The following is a 26,462-nucleotide window of genomic DNA, read 5'->3' on the forward strand; positions in this document are numbered from 1 at the left end:
GGAAGTTACAGGTATGGCCCTGGAGAAAACTAGAATGCTCTCTGTAGTGTTGCATTGGAAATGAGATATTGGTGGGAACTCATGGTTTTCATTATATATAGATATAGAAATATAGAAGAAAATGTGTGTGTGTATCTACATACACACACATGCCCTATACTGTTTACTTAGAAGGGGCCTAGGAGCAGTGACACCCCAATAGCAGTGAGCATAATGTATCACTGTTAATTTCCTAATTTTAATGGTTGTATTTGTAAGAGAATGCTTTTGTAGCAAATACTTATTAGAGAATTCAAGGGTGATGGGACATCTTACAGACCGTTTACTCTTAAATGGTTGGAACAGTAAGTTTGTACCATACTTAAAGCATTTTCTGTAAATTTAAGATTGTTACAAAGTAAAAGTAAATATTTAAAAGCAATGTCATTGTTCTAAATATTACATTCTCTTGAATTAATCACTTTCAGCCCTTAAAACTGCATAGATAGTAATATATAATTGTCTTACAGATTTTTCAACACTAAGAATTGCCCTTTGAAATAATGATAGCTAATTCTACTGAGTGCTTACTACATGTCAAACACTATGCTAATCTTTTATGTGTATTAGTCACATTTAATTTTTGCATGTGAAATGGTACAATTTTTATCTTTATTTTACAGATGAGGAAACTTATTTTCCATCTAGGAAATATGAAGATAGAATTCACATCCAGGTCTATATTACTCTCTTGCTCAAACCTGGTTAAAAGATGAGCAAGTCTGATCCTTCCTGGTCAGATAGTTGCGTCTAAAACTTTAGTAGGGTAGTTCTCTGTTTTATTTCAGAACCTTGAATTTCAGGAGTAGGGAAAAGTATTCTGGGTTTGGATCTCCTTGGCCTTTTGTCCCAGGCCCAGAATAAGAGGGAACAGGGGCTTCTGTGTTTGAATGCAAATATCAGAGTCAAGAGTTTCCTTGAGATGGTTAATCAGGGGAAAATATCCCCAAATTTCTTTCTTGGTCTTATAATTGGGAATGGGCATGGGAAGAGCATAGTTAGTGGGGCAAGGATTTTCCCTAGTATAGATTGTCAGTGTTAAGTTTTAGTCTGGATATAAGGTTACCTTCTATCCCAATTCCAAGAGTGATGGCCATCATATTTCCATCTCTTTTGAACTTTTCCTAAGAATGGTAAATGATCAAATAGAAAATTAGTAATGACAATTTATTCTTTCATTTTTAACTGTCCTTTGCGTTTGTTCCTCTATACACATTTAGAGTAAAAGAAAATAGTGCCATAGTAAAATTTATATATTTTTTTACACCCTAATATTATGGCATCCGATTAATCATTACCTGTTTTTTCTCCTTTGTGTTATTACTTCATCTTTTAATATTTCCATTCTGGCATAGGTATAACTCATAAATGGGGTAGAATTTCCCTATGAGTACATATTGACTTACTTAGGTAACTTATCTTACTAAGTTACCTTACTTAACTAACTTATCTTCACTCTTCTCATCAATCTGAAACCAAGGATCCTTTCATTCTCTGTCCCTCATTTTGCTGGCCCTCTCATTCTTTAGAACTATTCTAAAATTACTTATTTTATATCCAAAATAATAGGATTTTTAGTGTTGAAGGAAACATGGCCATCTGCTAAAATCCTTTCGTGCATTTCTTTTCTCCTTCATACCTTTTTTCAGTAAGTATTTATGGGTCAGACATTGTGCTAGAGGTCTCAGATGCAGTAGATTGTCTTTATGGAGCACAGTCTTGTAGGGAAGACAAGTCTGTCTTCCTATGGAGTATGATAAATGCTATAATAGAAACATATACAGTATTAAAGTTGTGGTATAAAGGAGAAGAGTAATCAGGTTTCCTTGTATGGGTCCAGGAACAGTCATAGGATGATTGTGGGACATGAGAAAAGAGAAATAGAAGCTGAATCACAGAGGAACTCCTAAGCAGAATATGATAGTAATTATCATTATTTTTAATTATTTTATTTTACTGTGGATTAGGCCTTAAGTGCTTACCCTAGAATTCTTTTGATTTTCACAACAGTCATATAAATGGGAACTATTTTTATCATGTTCACTTTATAGAGAAGGAAGTTAAGTAACTCGTCTTATAGGTAGTGGAAAATCATTGAAGGGTTTTAAGCATGAGAGTGACATAGTTTAATTTGTGGTTTTATAAGATTACTCTGCCAGTAGAATAATAGGAGATCTCAGGACAGGCAAATCAATCAGGGGGATGTCAAGATAGCCCAACCAAGAAATTATGAGGGTCTGAAATAAGAGTATAGTAGAAATGGAGGAGAGGAAAAGAATTCAAAAGATATAAGGCCTTGTAGTCAACAGATTGTAGTTGTTGATGAGCTGTGGGCATACAGAAAAAGGAAGAAGGATAGAGAATCATTTCCAGGCTTCTTTTTAGGGGGCCTGATTGAGTTGTGGGACCATTGTCCAGGATAGGAAATAGAGCAGCATATTTTCATATTTGAGGTAGCAGAGTCGGTGTATGGGCTCATCAGTATTTAGGATCAACACATTAGAGTGTGCTAGTTTGCCCTAAGCCACTTGTTACAGGAGTATGTACAGCAAGACCTCTAAGGAAACCAGTCATAGAGTGGAATTCAGATCTACTCATATAAATTCTGAGCTTTTGTAGTTCAAAGGCTCTTACTTCTGCTACAGGAATGATGTGGCGCCTTTGCATTCTTGTATTCTTAACATTTGAAGGTCCTGGGTGGCTTTGGACTTTGATTATTATCGTGTGTGTTTGGTGTTTTGTTGCTTTACTTTTTCCCCCAAAATTTGATCCCTTATTATGTCAGGAAAATTTAGCCTAGATAGACGGAGTGATTTTATGTTGTATTTTTTGTTTGGTATGTGAGTAATTTTATAATTAATATAAGTAACGTGGAAGGACTACCTCTAGTCTGTTTTTACTAATTGTGTTGAAGTTGGTAGAGTGAATGTAATGTGGTTCTTTAGGTTTTAGACCCCATAGCTTTGACATATAATGATTCCATCTTTAAACAAGACCTAAAACACTTCGTTGCCCTTCATTTTCTCCCAGTTATTAGCCTGTCTCAATATTTGATTTACTTGATCTCTCTCCACTTACTACCTCTTTCAGGTATCCTAAACATAATGTTTCTAAAACTGAACTCTTGATCTCCCTCTACCAAATATCAAATCTGCTTTTCTGATGTTCTTCATCTCAGTATCCTAGTTTCACAAGTCAGAGACCTGGAATTCATCTTTTGCTTATCCTTCTCCTTTCCTATACCCAGTCCACCAATTAGTATTGATTATGCTTCTAAATATATCTTAAGTCCATCCTTTTCCCTCCATTTCCACTCCAGTCTAAGTCAACCTTACTTCTTTGCCTGGACTACTGCAGAAATTCTTAATGGTTTCCCCTCTTCTGCTCTGATTCTTCTTTAGTTTACTCTCTGCTGCAAACAATATTCTGATGAAGTATTTGCTCTACTCTCAACCCAACAGTGGCTTCCTTTTGTATCAGAGACAAAAGCATGGAAGTATGATATATTCTATTTTTTGGAGGCTTATTTATAACATCCCTGCAAGTTGCGATGTGGCAGAAACCATGGGAGTGTAAACATTGCCTTGAGGCTAGATTGTGAATGGTGGTTTTTAAAAATATACATGTTGTCCTAATTCTGTCTAATACCCTTGTTCTGTTATTTTTGGGGGATTCAACTGGCATTTTTTTAGCTTGCTTTTAAGTGGAGAGGTTTACAGGAATGCCACTTTCCACGTTCCATTCAGTGAATTTACTGTTGTGCAGTTCTCTGTTTTATACCAACTGTACCCAAACCCTGATTACTCTTTCTTTGGGGAAGTCAAAAGTAGCTTTCCAAGGAGAGTATTTGAAAATTTAGGCGTAGTTTGTAAAAATCATGGGAAATTTTAAGTATGTCTAAGAGTAGAAGAAAGCATAATAAATCTCCATATTTCTGTGTCCAGCTTTAACAATATTACCAATTCTGGCCTAATTTTTAATCAGAACAAAACATTTGATATGTTGCTTGTCTGAATGCTGTAATCCTTTCCATGTTCTAATATGAATAAACCCAGATTATACATTTTGTTGCTGTAGTTGTAGATTTATGCCAGAGTTTTGAAAAATATCATGACATTTGTGACGTCTTACTGCTTGTTTTTAAGCCTAATATAAACTATTTTTGGTTGTATGTGGTTTGGTTAAGAGTCAAAAAAGTTGAGTTCTAGACCCCAGAAACTTACTCTTCCCTTTTTTGATTCTTTCTCTTTTTCTTTCTCCAGCTCTCCTTCCCCTCTCTCCTTCCCTTCCTTCTTTATGCTCTGCATTTTGAATAGCCCTAAAACCAATAAGAAACTGTTGCTGCTTATATTTGGATCTATCTGACATTTTATATTCATCAAGCCAACCAAAGGTACTGTTTATTGATAGACTCATTGCATATGCTGAAGAGCAGTTCATTGTTTTTTAATCTTGGAGAACCACTGAATTAACAGTGATATAGCTAATGTGTCAGAATCCCTCAGAGCATTCATCTTACTTTGTTGTTGAAATAACAACTTACTAAAAATGTTTTCATGTAAGGGTTGTAATATTTGTCAATGGTCATGATAATTTGGTACTTACGTCTTGGGTGTTTATTAAAAATCCACACCAAATTAATTTATGGCTTAGAAACTCTGAATTTTAGGAGATTTAGGTAGAGAAATATGGAGAGATATGTAGCTATAGATATCCAGATATATAGAGATACACACATGTGCATGATTTGTCTTTAGTAATAACAATTGTTATGATTCCAGGAGACTTCTGTGAAATATTTAGCATTTTTAGTTTAATTTTAATGAGTAGTTGAAGAGACTGTCCTTTTGCCATTTGTGTGCTTAAAGTTACACTTATATAAAAAAAAATATTAGAGATTTTGTAGTAAATTATGAATTTGGAGTTCCTTTTATTCTAGGTGTCACTTATTAATTGTGTAACCCTTACAAAGTTGCCAGCTATTCTCTCAAAAGTTGTTACATTTTGATTTTCAGACCAGTGCTTTTTTTCTTCTTTCTCTGAACTGGACGTCTCTGCAAGATTTGTTGACAGTCTTGACAATTCTTTTTTTTTTTTAGCTTCACATCTTCTTTCCTTGGATAATTTTCCTAAACTCAAATGTGATCATATTACTTTCTGTATAAACATCTTCATTGGTTTGCACCAACATTAGAATGAAGTCTGAATTCATAATATGACTTAGAAAGCCTGGCATAACCTGCCACCTCTGTACTGCCTTTACCTTTGTTTGTTGTTCTGCCTTGGGCACTACCATCAAGCAGCTGCATCAGTAGCACAGTAATAGTAGTATAGTAATAATAGCAGCTGACATTTAGTGAATACCTATCAATGCTTGTGCCAGCTATGTGCTTTACACGTATTCTGTCCTTTAATCCTCACAATAATTTTGAGTATTGTAGTTAACACGTTACAGAGGAGTTACACTGCACTCTTCAGATTCTAAAGCACAGTGCCTCTGGCCTTTTGCACATTTGTTTTCTCCTTCTAGGTTACCAATAGCTGCTATTCCTTCTTTTTGTAAACTTTTAAGTATAGCTACATAGAGAAAAGTATACAGATCATAAATGTATACTTTGGTGAATAAAGTAAGTATACTCTTGTAACCACCACCAGATCAAGAAATAGAACCCAGAAGTTCCCTCATACCTCCTCCCAAAACTTGAATAGTATTCTGACTTCTTAACGCCTGAGATTATTTTTGCCTATTTTGGGAAACTTTGTTTAAATGGAATTACATAGAATTTATTCCTTTGTGTGTAGCTTCTTTAACTCAATATTTTTGTGAGATTCATTCATGTGGTTGCCTGTAGATACAGTTTATTCATTTTAATTGCTGTCTAATATTCTAATCTGTAAATATGTGGTAACTTACTCATCTATTCTTGTTTTGAAGGATTTGGAGTTGTTTCTAGTTTACGTTATTTAAAACAATGCACTTAACATTCTTATACATTATACATTTTTAATTTTGTTTCAACTCCTGGATTATATTTCAACCTTTTTAGCTAACTAGACTTCACTTTTTCCAGGAAGTCCTTCTTAGCCTCTCCAAGTTTGGACTTGGTACCCTTCTGTGTGTACTGGTATCACTCTCTCCTCTATCATAAACCTTTGTGCTGTATTTCCCACCAAGATCAAAGGGTGTGTGTGTGTCTGTGTGTGTGTGTTTATGGACAAAGGAAAAACCATGTTTTCTCCTTCCCTTTCTTCTTGGTAACCACTGAGTACTTAAGTAGTTGTTAAGTGAATGAATTTTTTCAATACATTTACCTTTTCATTGTTAAAAAATAAAACATAAGCGTAAATCTAATGGAAATTGGGTGATACAGTTAGTTACTCTCTGCTTTTGTTTTATTCTCTTCAGTTAGATGTGCAGAGTTACCTTAAAATGGATTATTATCAGGTTACATTAAAATTTTTTAATTTTTCAGGCATCTGTGTCGTTCCTTCTGTGCTTTCATTTTATCGTACAGCAATTGTGTAAGATATTTTTGGACATTTTCTCTATAAATCATGTCACATCTAATAACTTTATTTGTGAGAACTAATATTATTTGTCTTGAGGTTTGGAAATAGCCAAAAGACAGGAATTTTATGAATGAGAAACTGTATCAAAAGTAAGTTGAAATTTTAAGGAACATAGACTCTCCGTCCCTGCCCCCATCCCCTTGTGGCTTTAAAAACTGTCTTCTTACATAATTAAGTCACTGAATGCAGGGAGAGTTAAGCCACTTGAGATAAGCCAGGGTTTGTAGTATATTGTGCTTTTGTACCTTAAAAACTGGTTTCTTTTGTAAGTTACTTATCTTGTACTTAATATGTACTTGAGTATTATTTCTTTAATTTGGAAGAGTGTTTTCTTTTTCATTTTTAACCTTTTTCATCTTGAATTTTTCTTCTCCAAAATTAAAATTTTCATATTTGTTTTAACCACTATGCCCATTACTAACACTGTCCCTGTCCCCAGTTAAATAGTGATGGTAGTATACGTTCTACCATCTTATTTCTCCCACTTTCTCTTAGACTTTAGCTCTCTATTGCTTATTTCAGGCATTTATGTAATGTTTATTGATCTTGTCTGCTGCTTTGTCTTTCTTCCCCGCTAAACTATGACCTTAAGGCAGATGTTTATTAGGAGTTTAACAAACATGTTTTTTGAATATTTGAAGACTTTTAGTCTTCTCTAAAGCATGTCATTTGCCACAAATTCTTATTTTTATATTAGTCATGTTTGTTTTATTTAAAAGCTCTCCTACCTCTTTACTGAAAAATCATTGTAAGTCTAGATGGTCCCTCTCTCCCTTCAGCCAAATCTTCTATTAGCCATGAAATTCAACTACGTTTATTAGGTGAACACTATGTCAGATCTTGGGGACAATACAAAGGTAATAATGTTGTCCCTGTTGTCAAGGAGCTAAACACACTAGCCACTCTAGCTGTCTTTCCTCAACTGAAAAAGAAAAGAAAAGAAAAGAAAAGAAATGTGTCAAATTAGGATGTGAACATAACTTGGAGAATGTGGTGCTGGTCACAATGAATTGTGACAAATGACATTGGAAAAGTCTTTGTGGTACGATTTAGACGGTACTTGTATAACAGGTCTGTGTATTTCACACATGAAAAAACTGCTGCTTAATATGGTTAATTTACTCAGCTAGTTGTAAAGCTGGAAGAAAATATTTTAGTTTAGTTTGGAAGAGAGGACACTTGACAGGTGAACAGAGATAGGGAAAGGGCATTTCAGATAGACAACATGTGCAAAAGCTCAGATGTGTAAACAATGGGTGAGTTGTTTCTTATAAGTGGCATATAGTTCATGATGGAGTGATATACAATAAGGTTGGAGAACAGGCACGAGCTACATCAAGGAAGGCTGTGTGTGCTATCTTAGAACATTTATAATTCATCCTTTTAGCAGTAGAGACCCTTGGATGAGTTTTAAGCAGAATTAGTATAGTCTTCTCTTTTAAATGGTGAAAGTTGATTAGAACAATGATTCCAATATCCATTATAAGAACCTTGGTAATCAGAGAGATATTCCAGTAAACTCCACATTTTCTGTACTGCTGAGAATGATAATGATGTTCGATAGAGGTGAATCTTTAAGGTAACAAATTTACTGTTTGGAATTAAAAAACTTTTTTCAATTTATGAACTATATCAGACCTCCAAAATATTTACACAGTTATATAAAATATATCCAAGTGCCCTCCGTCTTAGGAAATAAAACATGACAGATGAAATTGAAATTCTCATCTATCATTTTCCGGTCCTAGTCCCTTTCCTCCATCTTGGAGGTTTATATTTTTCTCCCACTGTCATTCTTCTATAATACATTCATAGTGTACTTTCTGCAAGTTATTTCAATGAAAGAATCAGATATACTTTATGTACTAGGTACCTTTCATAGAAGTTACTCGAGTTTTTCTGATTATTTTAAATGCTTAACAAACTTTCTATTTAAATTATTATGTTTCTTCCTAAAACATATTATTACCCCATATTTTGTCTTCATTTGCATATAAAGTTAGTTGTTTGACCTATTAGGTTTGCTTAAAATGAGGCCTTATCAGTGCTATCAGGTGTGAAATTCTGGTATTATAACTTGATAAGACTAACTTACAAACTTATTAAAAGATAAAGAGAAATATTATGGACACAGCCTGATCAGAATGTGTTTCCTGAATTTGTGCCTGTGTACTCAGGTAGGAGTAAAATCTAGTTCACATACCTGAATTGTATGTTTCTAGTTTCTGATAACATTTAGCATTTGTATTGCTTTACAGTTTACTAAGAAATTCCATGTAAATTAATTGCTTCTGGAATATATGTGTTTTATTAAATGTTTGAATACAATAATTAAATCTTCAATGTATGAAGTGTTGATAATATTCCAGATCTTATAGAAGAATTAATTAGTAGTTCAAAGTTGTTGTTTCATTTGTCCAAGATCACATAGCTGGTATGACAGCAAATCTGGGACTGCAGCGTGGATCTTAACTCCATATCCATGATCATTCTATATTTTATGAGAGGGCAAAACAGACTCATTTTAGATATAAAAATCAGGGAATGCTAATAGCTCTTAAGGAGAGGATGAGAACAATTTCCCCAACAATGAATAAGAAGTGTTTTAATATGGTGAAATAATTATTCTGATATCAAATCAGCTGTGTTTAAGTCTTAAACAGGGCAGCAATTTATCTTGTGCACGTGTCTATTCCTCAGTAATTCCTTATGACTAGTTTGGTTTCCATTTGTTGCGTAAGTGTAAATTAGAGAAAGAGGTGGATAATTAAGGTATTCTGTTGGGTTTTCTCTTTTGGTATCTATTCACATATGTTGACCCAGTTTCCTTAATGCTGAGTTTTGAACCAACCTTGGCACTATTGACGTTTTTGAGCTGGACAGTTCTTTGTCGTGAGGAGTTTGGGGATTAGGGAGATTTAAGGACCTTGTAATAGAGACACCTTTATTAATAAAGGCACCACAATTCTTAAGTCATAGTAGAAAATATGTCTGCCATATGCTTACAGAAGGAACAGAATAGCAAGTAAGAAACTCTTAAGAAAGAGGCAGTGGTTGCTTAGATTCTAAGAAATAGAAAAAGCTCTAAACTAAGCAAGACACAAATCTGGGTCTTTCTTCTTAGAACAGGGTAGGATGCAAATAGATAAATGGCTGTGAATTTCAGAAAGATACTTGATGTGAAGAAAGATAATTATTAATAACAGGCAGTTTTTAACTTACAAATTAGGCTGTGTTCTAAAAGTTGTTTTGAGACTGAATGTCTTTGGTCTCAGTGAAATTTTTCCTCATTTATTCAACAAGTGTTTGAGTGCCATACATGGGCCAGACACTAGGGCTAGCATAACAAGCAAGATGACATGGTCCCTTTCTTCTTGAAGCTTAGAAAATTTTGTGGCATTTGTGAAATAAAAATATCAAATAAAGATTTATTTATGTGATTTTTTCCCCCATCACTCCCGTTCCCCCAGTTTAAGTTAGGGCAGAACTCTTGTCTGTTCTTACTTACCAGTATATCCCCAGCTTCTAGAACACCTGGTAGACATGCAAATATTTGTTAAATGAATAATTGATTAGTTGGAAAGAGACATTAAAAAAATTACATGATTAATTAGAATTGTGATAAGTGCTCCAAAGGGAATAATACAGGGTATCATATAATATAAAGCATGTAGCAATGGGTGTAATCTAGTCTAAAGCTAGGTTTGATTAGATGGAGCTTTAAATTGAGGCAGTGATTCTTCTTTTCCTCCAGCTTTATTGAGGTATAATTGACAAATAAAATTGTATATATTTAAAGTATACATTGTGCTGATTTGACATATGTTTACTTTGTGTGGTGATTACCACAATCAGGTTAATGAATACATCTGTCACCTCACATAGTTACCTTTTTTTGTGTGATGAGAAAGCTTAAAATCTGCTCTCCTAGCAAATTTCAAGTACACAACACAATATTACTAACTAGAGTCACCATGCTGTACATTAGCTCCCCAGGGCTTATTCATCTTATGCTCTTTGACTAGCATCTCCCCATCTCCACTACCCTCCAGCCCCTGGTAACCACCATTCTGTTCTACTCTCTGTTTCTATAAGTTTGGCTTTTTCTTTTAGATTCCACATAAAAGTGAGATCATACTGCGTTTGTCTTTTTCTGTCTGACTAATTACACTTATAATGTCTTCTAGATTCATCTGTGTTGTTAGAAATGGCAGGATTTCCTTCTTTCTCATGGCCGAATAATATTCCATTGTCTATATGTATCATGTCTTTATCCACTCATTCATCCGTGAACACTTAAATTATTTGTGTCTTGGCTATTGTAAATAATGCTGCAGTAAACATGCAGGTGCATATATCTCTTTGAGATAGCAATTTCATTTACTTTGGTTATATACCCAGAAGTGGAATTGCTGGTAGTTCTCTATTTAACTTTTTGAGGAACCTTTATAGTGTTTACCATAGTGGCTACACCAATTTAAATTCCCACCAGCAATGCATGAGAGTTCCCTTTTCTTCACGTCCTTGTCAACACTTGTTATTTCTTGTGTTTTTTGATGACAGCCATCCCAACAGGTGTGAGGTGATATCCCATTGTGGTTTTTATTTGCATTTCCCTGATTAGTGATATTGAGCACCTTTTCATGTACCTTTTGACCTTTTGGATGTCTTTTTTGGAAAAATGTTTATTCAGTTCCTCTGCCCATTTTTTAGTCAGATTGTTTTTTGCTCTTGAGTTGTGTGAGTTCTTTATATATTTTGGATATTAACCCCTTATCAGATACATGATTTGCAAATATTTTCCATAGGTTGCCTTTTCATTTTGTTGATTATTTTCTTTGCCATGCAGAAGCTTTTTATTTTAATGTAATCCTACCACATGTTTATTTTATTTTGTTGCCTGTGTTTTTGGTATCATATCCAAAAAAATCATTTCCAAGACCAATGTCAAGGAGCTTTTTCTCTTTGTTTTCTTCTAGTTTTACAGTTTCAGTGATTCTTAAAACCAAGATTTTAAGAATTTAAATTTAAGAACCAAGATTTTAAGAATGAGTAGGAGTTACCCAGACTTGTTTTGGGGATGGGAATGGGGATTGGAATGTATTGTAGGCTGAAGGAACAGCTTTGTGTGAATGCCTGAGGAGGGATACAATGTGGCATTTTTTAGGGTTTAAGACTTGGCAGGAGTGGGGGCTAGAGGGTAGCGTGGTACCAGATGACATATTGACTTTTCTTCTATTATGTAGTGAAATGCTGAACATTTGTAGTAAGAAACAATAGTATCATTACAATATTAGCAGTTAAAATAGGAAAAAACTTTTAAATGGTAATTTTAAAATATTTTGATTCTGATACTTGATGAAAACCTGTTTTAATTATTAGAAAGTGAGACATGTTCCATCTGTATACTAATGACCTCGAAGTCAGTGTTTCTACCTCCTGATGGTTTTGTTTAATTTATGCCCACATATCTGACTTAGCATATCCAAAAGTAAACTCCTTTTATATCTACCAATCATGTAAAACAAAACAAAACAAAAAAAACCACTTCATGGATTTCCTGTCTCAGTGAATGTTTATTCGCTCAATTTCTCAAGCCAGAAATCTTTACTCTTCTCACTCCCGCCTTAAAATTATGAAACTGTGTCACCATTTAATTATTATTTCCATTTAACTGTATTATATCACTCAAAGCCATCCTCCTTCTCTTAGGTAAACTTCTATTGCCTAAATTTATGTTCTGGTTTTTTTCTCTGCTGTATTTCTGCAAGTTTTCTAACCATTCTATCTTTATTCTTTTCCCATTTTAGTCTCTGCCACTTGCTGCTTGAGTGATCTTTTCTGAATGCAAAGCTAATCCTGTCTCTCAACTACGTAAAGGCCTACCATGGCTCATTCTGGCTTTCAGGGTAAAAATTAACTATTTGGCAAGACAGTCTAGGCTCTTCAGGATCCCTGTGGTGTACATCTCTCCATTCTTTTATATTGCCCTTTCTTCACATCACATTCTTTATTTTTGCCATACTTTTTCAATTTCTAGACATGAGTGTTTAAATTTAATTTAATTAAAACTAAATAAAATTTTTAAATCAGTCCCTCACTTCCTATATTGAACAGCACAGATACAGAACCTTTCTGTCATTACACAAAGTTCTGTTGGATAGTGCTATTCTTCAGCATATTAAGCCCTCTTTCCCCTATGTTTTTATGCGTGCTGCTCTCCTTTTCTAAATGTGTAATGTATTCTTCCTTGTTTTGCCTAACTTTCATTCTTCCATTAAGACTCAGTTTGGGTGTCATCATTTCTGGAAAATCTTCCCTGACACCATGTTTTCTTGACTCCTCCAACCTGAAAGTCTGAATTCTTGCCTTTTGCCTTAATATGTATTGCATTTAAATTCAAGAGTCAGTGTTTAATAGCAAGATTCAAGCAGATACAGAGTATTGAAATTTTGTGTAAGTTACAATTTTCTTTGGTATAGTTTTATATTGAGTGTGGTGCATGGTTTTACCATCATGGAAATAAAGATATATTTAAATGGGTTTAATATCTGTACTTACTGAAAAAGCACTTCATTAAATAATTGTGACCTTAAGAAAAGACAATTTATATGTTATGTAGGTCACTGTTGTCAGATTTGCTACTTGAATGATAATTGCATACATTTAATCAGATTTTAAAACATAGAATTGAATCTAGCAACTTAAGAATCTGTCTGAAGGTAAATTAACAGTAAAAAAGCATTGTATCAGATACATTTTCATTATAAAAATATAGTATTAAATTTGTAGCCATCAGGTCAACTTTAATAATTAGCATTACAATAAGTGGAGTAGGGAATGCAGAAAGCCTTAGTATGGTACCTACCCTCAAGTTTATAGTATGGTTATTTATCATCAGCAAGTTTTACCTCTGCTCTATTTTAGTTACCCACTACTCCCTGTATCTCACCATCACTTGATATGCTTCACTTCTGTAAGCTTAAATTCAGATATACTTCTTTTTAACCAGGAGGTAGAGAGATTAGATTCAGCATAAGTTTAGGCCTTCAGAAATGGTATTAATGGGCCAAAAAGAACATAAGAAAGGAAAATGTGATTTTTTTGTTGTTGTTGAGGAAGACTTCAAGTTTGCCCAGGGCTAGTCTTTTGTCCTGGGAAAGAGACAAAGACACATTCTTCTTCTTGTCTATTTGTAATAGATTTGGTGACTGTATTTTCCAAACCCAAGATCTAGATGCATCTTCTAAAAAGAGGTGGGTTTTTTAGTTTGGTTTTTATTTGGTTTGGGGTTGGTTAACCTATCCAGCAATATGAAGTTATCATGGGATTGGTTTAGATGCTAAATACTAGAATGCCACTTTATGGCTTATGGAAACAATAGAGATAATTCTGATTTCAAATATTCAAATTTGAAAGGTGTAATTACCAGAACCCTAGTTTTTTGAACTCGGTTGAATTAAGCTACACTTGGAGTTGGAAAGACTTCATTGATATAGTATAGATACTTAAATTGTCTGGTAAGATATGTGCAGCAGGCATTTAAAGACAAACAGATATTAATGAAGAATGGTTCAATTAGGAGTACTTTCTTAGAAGACCTAGGTTTTGAGTTAGGCAAAAGAAGGGATAAAGAAGAACAAGGAGTAGAGGCCTGTAAAGGCAAAGAAAAAGGAATGAACAGAATATTTTTGAAATAGAGTTGAAACAGGATAAGAACACCTCCCTAGAGTAGAGGATTAACTAGTGGTGAAAGGTTTGGCTGAGTAAAGTAGAGTAAGCTTAAATAAATCATTAATCTTTCATTTTTTAAAATAGTATTTTTTCTAGTTTTTCTCTAATTTCTGCCTATACATATAGAAGTTGATTTCACCTATCAGGGAAGGGAGTAGGGTCATCGGATGAAATCTATAAAGTCTCATATACATATGAATATATCACATTGTCCTTATATTTGCCTTCTCTTCCATTTAGTCTCAAAAGCTTTTTTTTTTAAGACAGTTTTTCTATGTGAAAGCTTTTGCTTTTAAATCATTGTTTTACCCCTGTACGAAAGGCTCTTTATTTTAGAGGATCATAGGATTTTTAGTATGCCATGAGCATGCGGAAAGCTAAGTTACCTTTCCACATTCACTGATGATTTTGACAGCTAATTTTCAGTCTTGCATCTTTACCCTAAACCCTGACACCATTTGTAGTTGACTTTATTGTTAAGGATAACCCATCAAGGTGTCTAGCCTGACAGTTGATTTAGTTCTCAATAATTAGTGAGGATCAAGGCTGCCCCTGCCCCAAAGAGAGAAGTCCAAGGCGTCCTGCCCTACGTACTGACCTATAGCATCCTCCGGGAAGCTTAGGACATCCTGACCTGATCTGACCTGATTTCTCTCCAAAGTTATAGGACCCCAGTAACCAGACCCCACCTGCTCTGATACCATTTTAACGATTTTTTTCATGATCTTTCCTTTGTCTTGTAAAGAAATAACTCACATACCTATGCCTTATAAATTTAGCTCCAACCCTCACCACATTGCAGCTCTTACTGCCCATGGGTCCTGTCCCCATGCCTGCAGCTCTCACTGCCCATGGATCCTGTCCCCAAGCTGCAGCTCTTACTGCCCATGGGTCCTGTCTCTATGCTACTCCATGCTATTGTCTGAGTAGAAGAGCACTACTGCCAGACCCTCAGTGTCCAAGAAATCTTTCTTTCGACTCCTTGACTCACTGAACCCACATCAATAATGACTTTCACTTTTCTCTGCTTCAGAAACCATCTCTTATGCCATATTTACAAGAAAAATTTTGGTGAAGTTTATTAAGGTATAATTTACAAAGTATAGGTCTATGAGTTCTGACATACAAGCAGTTGGATAACCAGCTTCTCAACAATAAGATATAGAACAGGAGGCCTGCCTGGTGGTGCAGCGGTTAAGTGCACATGTTCTGCTTCGGTGGCCCGGAGTTCGCTGGTTCTGGTCCTGAGTGCGGGCATGGCACCGCTTGGCACCCCATGCTGTGGTAGGTGTCCCACATATAAAGTAGAGGAAGGTGGGCATGGATGTGAGCTGAGGGCCAGTCTTCCTCAGCAAAAAGAGGGGGATTGACAGCAGATGTTAGCTCAGGGCTAACCTTCCTCAAAAAAAAAAAAAAGATATAGAACAGTTCTGTCATCCCTAAAAGTTCTTTTGTGCTCCTTGATAGTTATCTCCTTACCTACACCCAGGCACTAACAACCATTGATCTGTTTTTTGATCCTGTAGTTTTGCTTTTTCCCTCATGTCATATAAGTGGAATCATACAGTATGTACTTTTAAGTCTGGCTTGCTTCACTATACAATATGCATTTGGGATATATCCATGTTGTTGCATGTATCAGTAATTTGTTCCTTTTGCTGTGTGGTATTCTGTTGTCCCATGGTTGGTTTATCCATTCAACTGTTGAAGGACGTTGGGTTGTTTTGAATTTTGGGTAATTGTGAATGAAACTCTAAACACTTGTGTACAGGTTTTTGTATAACTATAGTTTTCATTTATGTTGGATAAATATCTAGGAGTAGGATTGTTGCATCATGTGGTAGTGTGTGTTTAACTTATTGGAAATTGTCATACTGTTTTCCAAAGTTGTCCATTTTGCATTCCTAGCAGCTAATTTATGAGAAATTCAGTTGCTGTGCATCCTTACCGGCATGTGGTATTAGCATTTTCTTTTTAGCCATTCTAATAGGTGTGTAGTGATGTTTCATTGGGATTTTAATTTGCATATCAATGATAAATGATCTTGAACACCTTTTCATGTGCTTATTTGCCATCCTTCTTTTTTTGGTGCTGTATCTATTCCAATCTTTCCCTCATTTCTTTAAATTTGTCACAATTTATGAAGATTTTTAATGCAGCCCTGTTTGTAATAACAAAAAAAGTGAGAAGTCACACAGCTCTAAATAGAGAAAAGGATAAACTGTATTTATATGCATGAACTCTATATTATAGTCAAACTGAATGAACTAGGAATTTTGGTCTTTGATAAGGGTGATCTAAGTAATCTAGATCAGTCTTTCTGCTGAAAACAATGAAAAATCCTGAATTTAAGAAATAATTAAAAAGAACTGAAAAGACAGTTGGGAATACCCAAGCTAATGTTAGAAGTACGTAAAAAATAAGTGGTAAAAAGCTGCTTAAGCCTGACGTCGTTTGTTAATAACATATATTTGTGCTTTTCTGGCTGACTAGGCAAGAGGATCAGAATTCAAGCCCTAGGCCTTGTCCAGGGTAAAGATTCTATACAAGATCTTCTCCACAGTAAGCTGGGACTTCAGAAGGCCATGCCTTCAAGGTAAAGCAACCAGACCTAATCATCCTTCCTCCGTGCAGTCCTGGGAGGTTGCCTGATGATCAGAACAGGAAAAGGAAACAAATAAAGGGAGCAAAATATCTGAGATTGAATTTGTTACACACCGGCCCTCTAGCAGATCCGTAACTTGAGTCAATCAAGGAACCTCAGGCCATGAAATTGGTTTGAAGTGTTTCTATGGTCTGAATGTTTGCATCTCCCCAAAATTGGTATGTTGAAAACCTAATGCCCAGAGTGATGGTATTAGGAGGTAGTGCCTTCAGGAGGATGCTTAGGTCATGAGAGTGGAGCCCTCATGAATGGGATTAGTACCCTTATAAAAGAGGCCCAGAGAGCTAACTCTCCCTTCCATTAAGTGAGGACACAGGGAGAAGTTGGCATTCTATAACTCAGAAGAAAACCTTCACCAGAATCTGACCATGCTGGCACCTAATCTTGGCCTTCCAGCCTCTAGAACTCTTCCTCTTAATGTTTGTTGTTTATAAGCCACCCTCTCTCTGGTATTTTGTTATAACAGCCCAAGTGGACTAAGACAAGTGTGTATTAGTTTCCTATTGCTGTTGTAATGAACTAACAACACAGATTTAGTGGTTTAAGACAATGTTAATTTATCATCTTACAGTTCTAGAGGTCAGAAGTCTGAAATGAGCCTCAGTGGGCTAAAATCAAGTTGTTGGCAGGGCTGTGTTCCAGTATGAAGGCTTAGGGGAGAATTCATTTTCTTGCATTCCCTGACTTTTGGAGGCTGCCAGCATTCCATGGTTTGTGGACATCTTCCATCTTCAAAGCCAACAATGACCAGTTGAGTCTTTCTCAAGATACCATCTCTTGTTCTGACTCTTCTGTCTCTCTCTCCCCAATTTAAAGATCCTTGTGATTGTTTTGGGTCCACTAGGATAATCTTATTTTAAAGTTAATTGATTAGCAACCTTAATTCCTTCTTGCCATGTAACATAATTTATTCATGGGTACTAGATATTGCAACATGGACCTCTCTGTGGGGCCATTTGTTATTCTGTCTGCCACAAGATGATTTCTAACTGATAGTGCCTTTAGGTGCCTTCTGGAAGCAAATAATAAGCATTTCTGGGAGAGAACACATCCATCCTAAGCCTTAGGGAATTTTTAATCTTTTGAGGGCAGAAGCTAGTAAGTACTGAACAAAGAAACAAGGCAAGATGAGCAAGAACCATCAGACAGCAGAACAGACCCATACAATGTAAGATATTGGAATTGTCAGATAACTGATTTTTAAAATGACTGCTTACCATATTTAAAGAAATGATAGACCTAAATATCTACAAGGAGTGGGGAGCTATTAAAAAGATGGTAAATATTTGACAAAGAACATAAAACTTGTATAAATAAAATTACTATTACTAAAATTAACAAGCTTGAGGATGAACTTACAACTCTGACCATGAGAAAGTTAAGAGACTTTGGGCTTATCCTGAGTTGTAGACAGCTAGGAAACTGGACTGTATATTTAAAAGAAATTTTAGTTATTGGAAAAGAGGCAGCACAAGACTGTGGTCCCTGAGAAAAAGGAAACTAATGATATAGGCTCTATATTCATGGCAACTTTTTGCCTGGAGGTAATTTCCGGACTGTAGCATTGGCAGGATGGACCCAAAAAAAGCCCAGTAGTCTTACTGACTTGGGAAGACAGAGATCAGTATTCAGGGTGTTTTAAGTGTCTGGAATTTGTGGCAGCATAGTACCAGAGAGGGGGGAGCTACAGCGAGAAAGAGCACAAGAAACCAGCTTCGTGTGTGCCCTTGAATGTTTGGCTGAAAATCAGTCCATGCATATGTAGGGTGATATTCCACAAGGCCTGATAAATAACTCCTTTAGAAAAGACAGTTACTTGAGCTATAATCCAGACAGTTTTCAGAACTCATACATGGCTAGGACTCATTCAGGTTCCCACCAACTAGTGTAAGAGCAGTCAGGGATTACAAGATTCAGTGGACATCCAAGAAAGCTACCTTAGTAGTGGAAAGGCTTTTCTGCGTCTGCCCTAAAAACCTTTTTTAAAATCTTCAAAATGATCTTCAGGTAACTTAACTTCCTGAATAAACTAAGTATGACACTCTTTAAAGGAAAAAAGTGTTCAGCACTCACAATGTAAAATTTATAATGTCTGGCATCCAAATAAAATTACTAGACATGCAGAAAAGCAGGAAAATGTAGCTCATAATCAGGAGAAGTATCAGTCAATAGAATTAGAACCAGAGATAATAGACTTAGGAGATAAGGATGTTAAAACTGCTATTAAAAATTTCTCAGTATACTCGGAGACTAAAAGGATAACATGAACATCTTAAAGAGGGAAATAGAGAATATAGAAAGGAAACAAATGGTTCATCAGATGGTGCTGGATCAAATAGATATCATTATAGAAAAAAATTAACATCAACCCTAACACACTATTCAGAAAAAATAATCAAAATGGACCGTAGATCTAAATGTAAAACTTAAGTCTCTAAAGCTTCTAAGAGAAAACCTTTGGAGCCTTGGGGTAGAAAAAAGTTTCTTAAAGCGCAAAAACAACCACCATAAATGAAAAAAAAAATGAAGACATTGATCTTCATCAAAATTAGCTTATGTTTTTTGAAAGATACTGTTAAGAAAACAAAAAGGCAGGACACAGACTGGGAGGAAATATTCACAACATATATATCATATAAAAGAATTGTATACAGAATATATTTAAAAATAAACCAGAAAAGCTCTTACCACTCAATGATAAGAGGTCAAGCGGGCTGGCCCCATGGCCCAGTGGGTAAGTTTGTGCACTCCGCTTTGGTACCCCAGAGTTTGCTCGTTCAGATCCTGGGCACAGACCTATACACCGCCCATCAAGCCCTGCTGTGGCGGCATCCCACATAGAGGAACTAGAATGACCTACAACTAGGAGATACAACTATGTACTGAGGTTTTGGGGAGAAAAAAAAGAGAGGTTAAACAACCTAATTAAGAATTGTACAAAAGATTTGAATAGACAGATACATATATATATATATACATATACATATATATATATATAACAGACAGTGAGCACAGGAAAAAATGATCAGCATCACTAATCATCAGGGAAATGCATATTAAGACCACATGAGATATGATAACATCAGAAGGGTTTTTTAGCTATTAGAATGGTTAAAAAGAAAAAAGAAAAGGTAAACAAAAGAAACACACACAATTAATTGACCATACCAAGTCATGTTTGGGGTGTGAAGCCACTATACCTTTCGTACATGGCTGGCAAGAATGTAAAAATGATAGAGTAACTTTTGAAAACAGTTTAATTTCTTAAAAAGCTAAATTTAAACCTACCATAAAACCCAGCCATTTCACTGTTAATTATTTACACAAGAAAACTCAAAACATATATCCACCATCTGTTTTTTTTTTTTTTTTTGAGAAAGATTAGCCCTAAGCTAACTGCTGCCAGTCCTCCTATTTTGCTGAGGAAGACTGGCCCTGAGCTAACATCCATGCCCATCTTCCTCTACTTTATATGTTGGATGCATACCACAGCATGGTGTGCCAAGCGGTGCCATGTCCACACCTGGGATCCAAACCAGCGAACCCCTGGCCGCCAAAGCAGAACGTGCGAACTTAATCGCTGTGCCACTGGGCTGGCCCCTCCACCAACATCTAAATGGATAAAAAATTGTAGTGTATCCATACAGTGAAATATACTGGGAAATAAAATGACAAAGTAATGATACAGGCAACAGTATAGATGAATCTCAGAATCATTCTTCTGAGTGAAAAAGGTCAGGGAAAAACGAAAACAAATTGTGTACTGTAAGATTCTATTTTAGTGAAATTCTAGAAAATGTAAACTAATTGAGAGAGACCAGAAGTATATTAGTGTTTGCCTAGAGTTGTGAGTGGAGGAACAGATGAATTAAAAATGAGTGTGTGTGTCAGGGGGGTCCAGCCTGGTGGTACAGTGGTTAAGTTTACACGTTCTCCTTGGTTGGCCTGGAGTTTGCCAGTTCAGATCCTGGGTATGCACTGCTTGTCAAGCCATGCTGTGGCAGGCATCCCACATAAAATAGAGGAAGGTGGGCACAGATGTTAGTACAGTGCCAGTCTTCCTCAGCAAAAAGAGGAGGATTGGCAGCAGATGTTAGCTCAGGGCTAGTCTTCCTCAAAAAAAAAAATGAGTGTGAGGATACTTTGGGAGTGTTGGAAATGTTTGTTACCTTGATTGTGCTATTGGTTTTATGGGTATATGCATATGTCACAACTCTCCAAATTGTATATTTTAAACTTGTATAATTTCTTAACTGCAAACTGGGCAGTGCAAAAGAAAAGGTAAGTGAATTTGAAAAAGAGAACAGAAATTACCCCAAATGAAAAACAGATAGAAAAAAAACTGAGGAAAAAAGTGAACAGAGCTTCAGTGAGTTGGAAATCTATTAAAAGGGTAGGCTATCCCCATATATTTGGAAATTAAGAAATATGCTTCTAAAAACCCTGAATCCAAAAAGAAGTCATAATGGAAATTAGGAAATATTTTGACTGAATGATAAATAAATATGACGTCAAAAGTTGTTGAATGCAGCTTAAAAGAGTATTTAGATGGAAATTGATAGCTTTAAATGCATATGTTAGAAAAGAAGAAAGGCTCAAAGTTAATGAGCTAAACGTCCATTTCAAGAAGTTAAAATAAGAGCAAAATAAACTCAGAATAGCGGGCAAGAAGAAATAAAAGCAGAAGCAGAAATTAATAGATAAGAAAACAAACATAAAATAGAGAAAATCAAGGAATCAAAAAAAATTCTTTTTAAATGTGAAAAAAAGAGAGAGAGAAACTTCTAATGTGGTTGATTGAGGAAAAAAGAAAACGTAAATAACCAAAGTGAGGAATGAAAAGCAAAAAGGACATGGCTGCTGATGTGGTTGACATTAGATAGATAAAAGCATTTTATGCAAATAAATTAGAAAATATAGTTTAAATGGGTGAGTTCCTGGGAAACTATAACATAAGAAATTAAATACCCTGAGTAGTTCTATGACAGTTAAATAAGTTTGATCAGTAATAAAACTTTAGAATCAACTTTATTCCCAGTTGGCATCCTGGCATGTTCTACTAAATATTCAAGCAAGCCTTACTACATTTTCTAATTTTTTTCCCAGAGAGTAGAAAAAGAAAACAATTCCACTCATTTTATGAGGGTAGCATAACATTTATATCAAAATTTGACAAAGGAAATTTGCAGACCAGTCTCAGTGTTGAACATAGATGCAGAAATTTTAAAGGTACCATCAGGACAGGTAAACCCAGCAAGAAAACTTCATGATAATGTTGGGTTTTCCCAGGAATGGAAGACGATTGGTTTAACCTTGGGTGTAATTCACCATATTAAGATTTAAGAAAGAAAAATGACATGATCATTTCAATAGATTCAAAATAAATTTGATAAAATTCAATATCCATTCGTGGTAGGCAAAACTCCCTAGTAAGCTAGATATATAAGGAACTTCCTTAATGCAATAAGTGGTATTTATTTTTTAAAATATAGCAGACATTATATTTAATGATGAAACTTTGAATGCTTTCCCATTTAGATGGGGTGTAAGTCAAGGATGTCCACTATCATCCCTAATTTTCAACATCATAATGGAAGTCCTAGCCAAGGCAGTAAGGCAAGAACAGGAAAAAAGAAAGCAATAAGGATTGGAAAGGAAGAAAAAAACCCAAACTGCCATTATCTGTAGATATTTATGTATACGTATTTATTTACATATAGAGAATTTTGTTTATATATTTATGTATATAGAGAATTTCCAGATAAATTATTATAATTAGAGAGTTTAGCAATTGACTGCTAGATATAAAGTCAATATACAAACATCAATTGTGTTTCTATAAACCTACAAGAAACAAAACTTTGAAGTAAAGATACCATTTACAGTAACACCAACAGTATCCACTATGAATAAATCTTCACGGGCTATATGTAAGACCTTGGTGTTACCTATTGAGGAGTTGAGAAACCTAATGGAACAAAAAGTATAAGTCCGTGTTTGCTCTCTTCTTTTCAGGCTTTAATCTAGAAAATGTGCGTTGTTTAAATTTGGTAGGCTTATATAAAGGAAAGGCTATACATTTTGACCCATATTCCACAGAATAACATCCTAAAATAATTACTTGTAATAATATTTTAGGAACACATTGATCACAGCAAAAGAGAATTAGATTATCTTAGTAATAGAAAGAGAGTTTGGGCTCATTCAATCCGAGACTTTACCCAGTATGAAAATCTTTTCTGTAGCATTCTTGAAAGCACTCTTTTTGGTGGTAGTTCATTCGCTTTTCTGCCTGAAATTTCCACTCATGGAAACTAGTACTAAATCATTTCAGGAAGATTTTATTAAGTACATATGTACCCAGTACCACGATAACCACCTTATTTTGTTAAATCTAAGACATCATCAGTTTGTAAGATGCATCATTTCTTCTTCTACTAAATGAAAAAATGTTGCTACTTTTTGACTATGGCACACTATTGACTTTAATATGTATCTTGATTTCAGAGATGTTAAAATTTTTTTTAAGCATATTATGATTTTCTTTTTTTTCATTCCTTTTTTTTTTTTTTTGGTGAGGAAGCTTAGCCCTAAGCTAACATCCGCCACCAATCTCCTCTTTTTGCTGAGGAAGACTGGCCCTGAGCTAACATCCATGCACATCTTCCTCTATTTTATACGTCGCATGCCTGCCACAGCATGGCTTGATAAGCGGTGATGGGTCCACGCTCGGGATCTGAACCTTCGAAACCCAGGCCACCGAAGCAGAGCACGTGAACTTACCACTACACCATTAGGCCAGCCCCTGAAATACTTTTCTAGAAGTATTTCTACTATTTCACAAAAAAAATACCACTATCATTTTTCAGGTCTGTCATGCTACATTTGTTTTTTTTCATCCCTAATTTAAGCATCCTTAAATTAATTTCTTTTCTTGGTTTCCCACTTATTTTGCTATCCTGGGTATTTTCCTTTGAATGCCTTGTAGTTTGTTAATAAACTACTTAAAATTGAATATGATGCAGACTTCAAAATGAAAATTGTAAAATCTTAAAATTAGTATATCCAGAAAGTAGAACACTCCATAAATTCAGGAAGTAGAGTTTTATTAACTTAAGATTTTCAGTAATTTTTTCTGTTAAAACAAGGAAGTCCATAGCCATGAACAAATTGTTGTGTTTTAATTTTTACAAGTAGGTCTAAATGTTATACTGTATACTTTTCGCAGCAAGACTTTCTCCCCATTAACACTCATTTATTCATTTTTCTAGTTGAGGGTAAAGATGATACTTTTTTTTAAGTTAACATTTTTTGTAATGAATATAAACAGGGTTGTAATACAAATCTTTTCTAATTATTCTTTCCTTCTCTACCAAATGATTACAGAAGAAATCTGCCCATAATATTTTGACCTGGGAATATTTCTAAATGACAGAGGTGTATGCTTGTGTTAGTACTGAATATTTACATTCGACTATTTTAATTTCTTTACAATGATATAATTTCTGATAGTCAGTACATGTGTACTCTGTGTTTATTGACACCTCAAAGTATGTTAAATTTATAATTTTCTGATTCATATAGAGTTCCTGGTTTTTGATTATTGTAAAATTAAGCTTTTCTAGTGGTTAATATACTCTTCTCTTTTTAATAACACAGGTTTTGAGAGTATTTTAGAAGGGCTTTATGGACCACGGCTACGAAGAGACCTCAGTTTATTTGAAGGTAATTTTTTTTAAAATTTTAACAAATGTAAAATGTTAATTTACATTTAACAAATTTAAATTTGTTAATTTAACAAATGAAAAATGGTTGTTCTACACTAACTTTATATTAAACATGAATTTGTGATCTTGTTTAATTAAAAAATATTTTTAAATGAATAAATAAAATCCAAATATTATTCCTGTTATTATGTAATGTTATCATAGTCTTTAAAATAAATTTTAGTACACTTATCAAAGTTGAAGATGAAGCTTGTTTTTGGCTCAATGGTGAAGTTTGATTCTTGTTATTTTATACCTTACGTGTCTTGACTTAAAAAATGAGGATTTAAAGAGGTTTGATTAAATGAGTATCTCCTCTTGCTCATGATACAGTTTCTCACATTGTCACTCTGAGAAATCCCACCATCTGCGTTCAGAGTTTTATATCTATGTATAATACTGTTATTTGTTATAACTTCCTCTTCTAAATGCTCTAGCATAAATCTTGGTGGAAGATTTTGATCTATGATATAATTGCTGTGATACCATAGTTTAGTTTTATTGCTTGCTTGGAAATGTAGAGCACTAAGAGAGAACATTTTTGTAGACATCTAACATTTTATAGTACAGCTCATTAACAAAATGGGTAGTGTTAGTATGGATTTTCTGCTTTCATTTCGATTGAGTTATTTCTGAATCTTGTATCTGGTCAGTTTTAATGTGCTAACTCTGTTACCTTCTATTCTACTCTGATACCTTCCATTCTGCTGAGACCCAAGGTGTCTCTAAAGGTCCTTCTCTCTTCTCTAAAATAAGTCTTTTGAGTTGAGGGAATGGTAGTGATGGTGGGACTAGTCAGAAGTTTTCTACTCATTCTTTATTAATGTTGAGCAGGATAGGTGAGTTATAAATCATAGAGCTGAAAGTATCTGTGAAAGATCATTTGTCCCAGCCATCCGTCTTCAATCAGATGAATGATATCCATGTAGAACATGACTTTAAGGAGACTCCAAATGTGCCTGTTCTAGTGTTTTATCATTCTTATGGCTAAGATTTTTTTTCTGTATCATCTCTTTAATCATTAATCATTTCTCAGTTACCATAGTTTAATACTGAAGTAAATATTTTTACTTGATATATTTATAAGCAATACTGGCTAATTGTAGTTTCACCAATTTATCTGAGCTTACAAATGAACAAAGGAAGAATCTAAAGAAACAAGAATTTAGCCTATGCTTTATTTTTCTTCAGCCTTGCATTCTTAACCAGCTGTCCTCATTCATACCTGAAGTCAGCATTATACTAACTGCCTTCTCATAACCCGAGTTGCAATTTGTGACTCGACCTCTTGCTTCTCCTACTTTCATTTATTTATTTATATAGTTATATATGTATGTATGCATATATTTATGTTCCTTCAGAAATTAGTTGTTTTTATACAAAGGGTAGAATGTTCTAAGGAAATAAATGCTTGTATTTTATTTTTAGACTAGTATACAAGTAACACATGTTCATTTTAGGAAATTAAAAACTACAGATAAGCCAGAAAGAAAAAAATTACCCCTGGTCCCATGACCCACAGATAACTGCTGTTAACGTTTTTATATAAATGGAAAATGTATGTTTGTATGTATTTATTCTATTATTAAAGTAGTGTTTACTGTAAGTACAGTATAGTTTTTGTGCCTCCTGTGTGTGTGTTCACTAGTGTATTGTTTGGGTATATGAAGTTCTAGATCATCATTCTT

The 26,462-nt window shown here is 34.6% G+C and overlaps 1 protein-coding gene across 2 annotated transcripts in view; it reads left to right on the forward strand.

Annotated features, from left to right (window-relative positions):
• The window catches only part of LCORL (ligand dependent nuclear receptor corepressor like), a 150,855-nt gene that overhangs the window by 12,705 nt on the left and 111,688 nt on the right, over positions 1-26,462 (forward strand). For both annotated transcript variants that reach the window (XM_046655816.1, XM_046655817.1), the window contains exon 2: positions 24,668-24,733. In XM_046655816.1, the coding sequence (XP_046511772.1) occupies positions 24,668-24,733 (66 nt within the window). The remainder of the gene's footprint in view (positions 1-24,667; positions 24,734-26,462) is intronic.

The sequence above is a fragment of the Equus quagga genome, chromosome 3, assembly GCF_021613505.1.
Source record: "Equus quagga isolate Etosha38 chromosome 3, UCLA_HA_Equagga_1.0, whole genome shotgun sequence".
NCBI classification, from domain to species: Eukaryota; Metazoa; Chordata; class Mammalia; order Perissodactyla; family Equidae; genus Equus; species Equus quagga.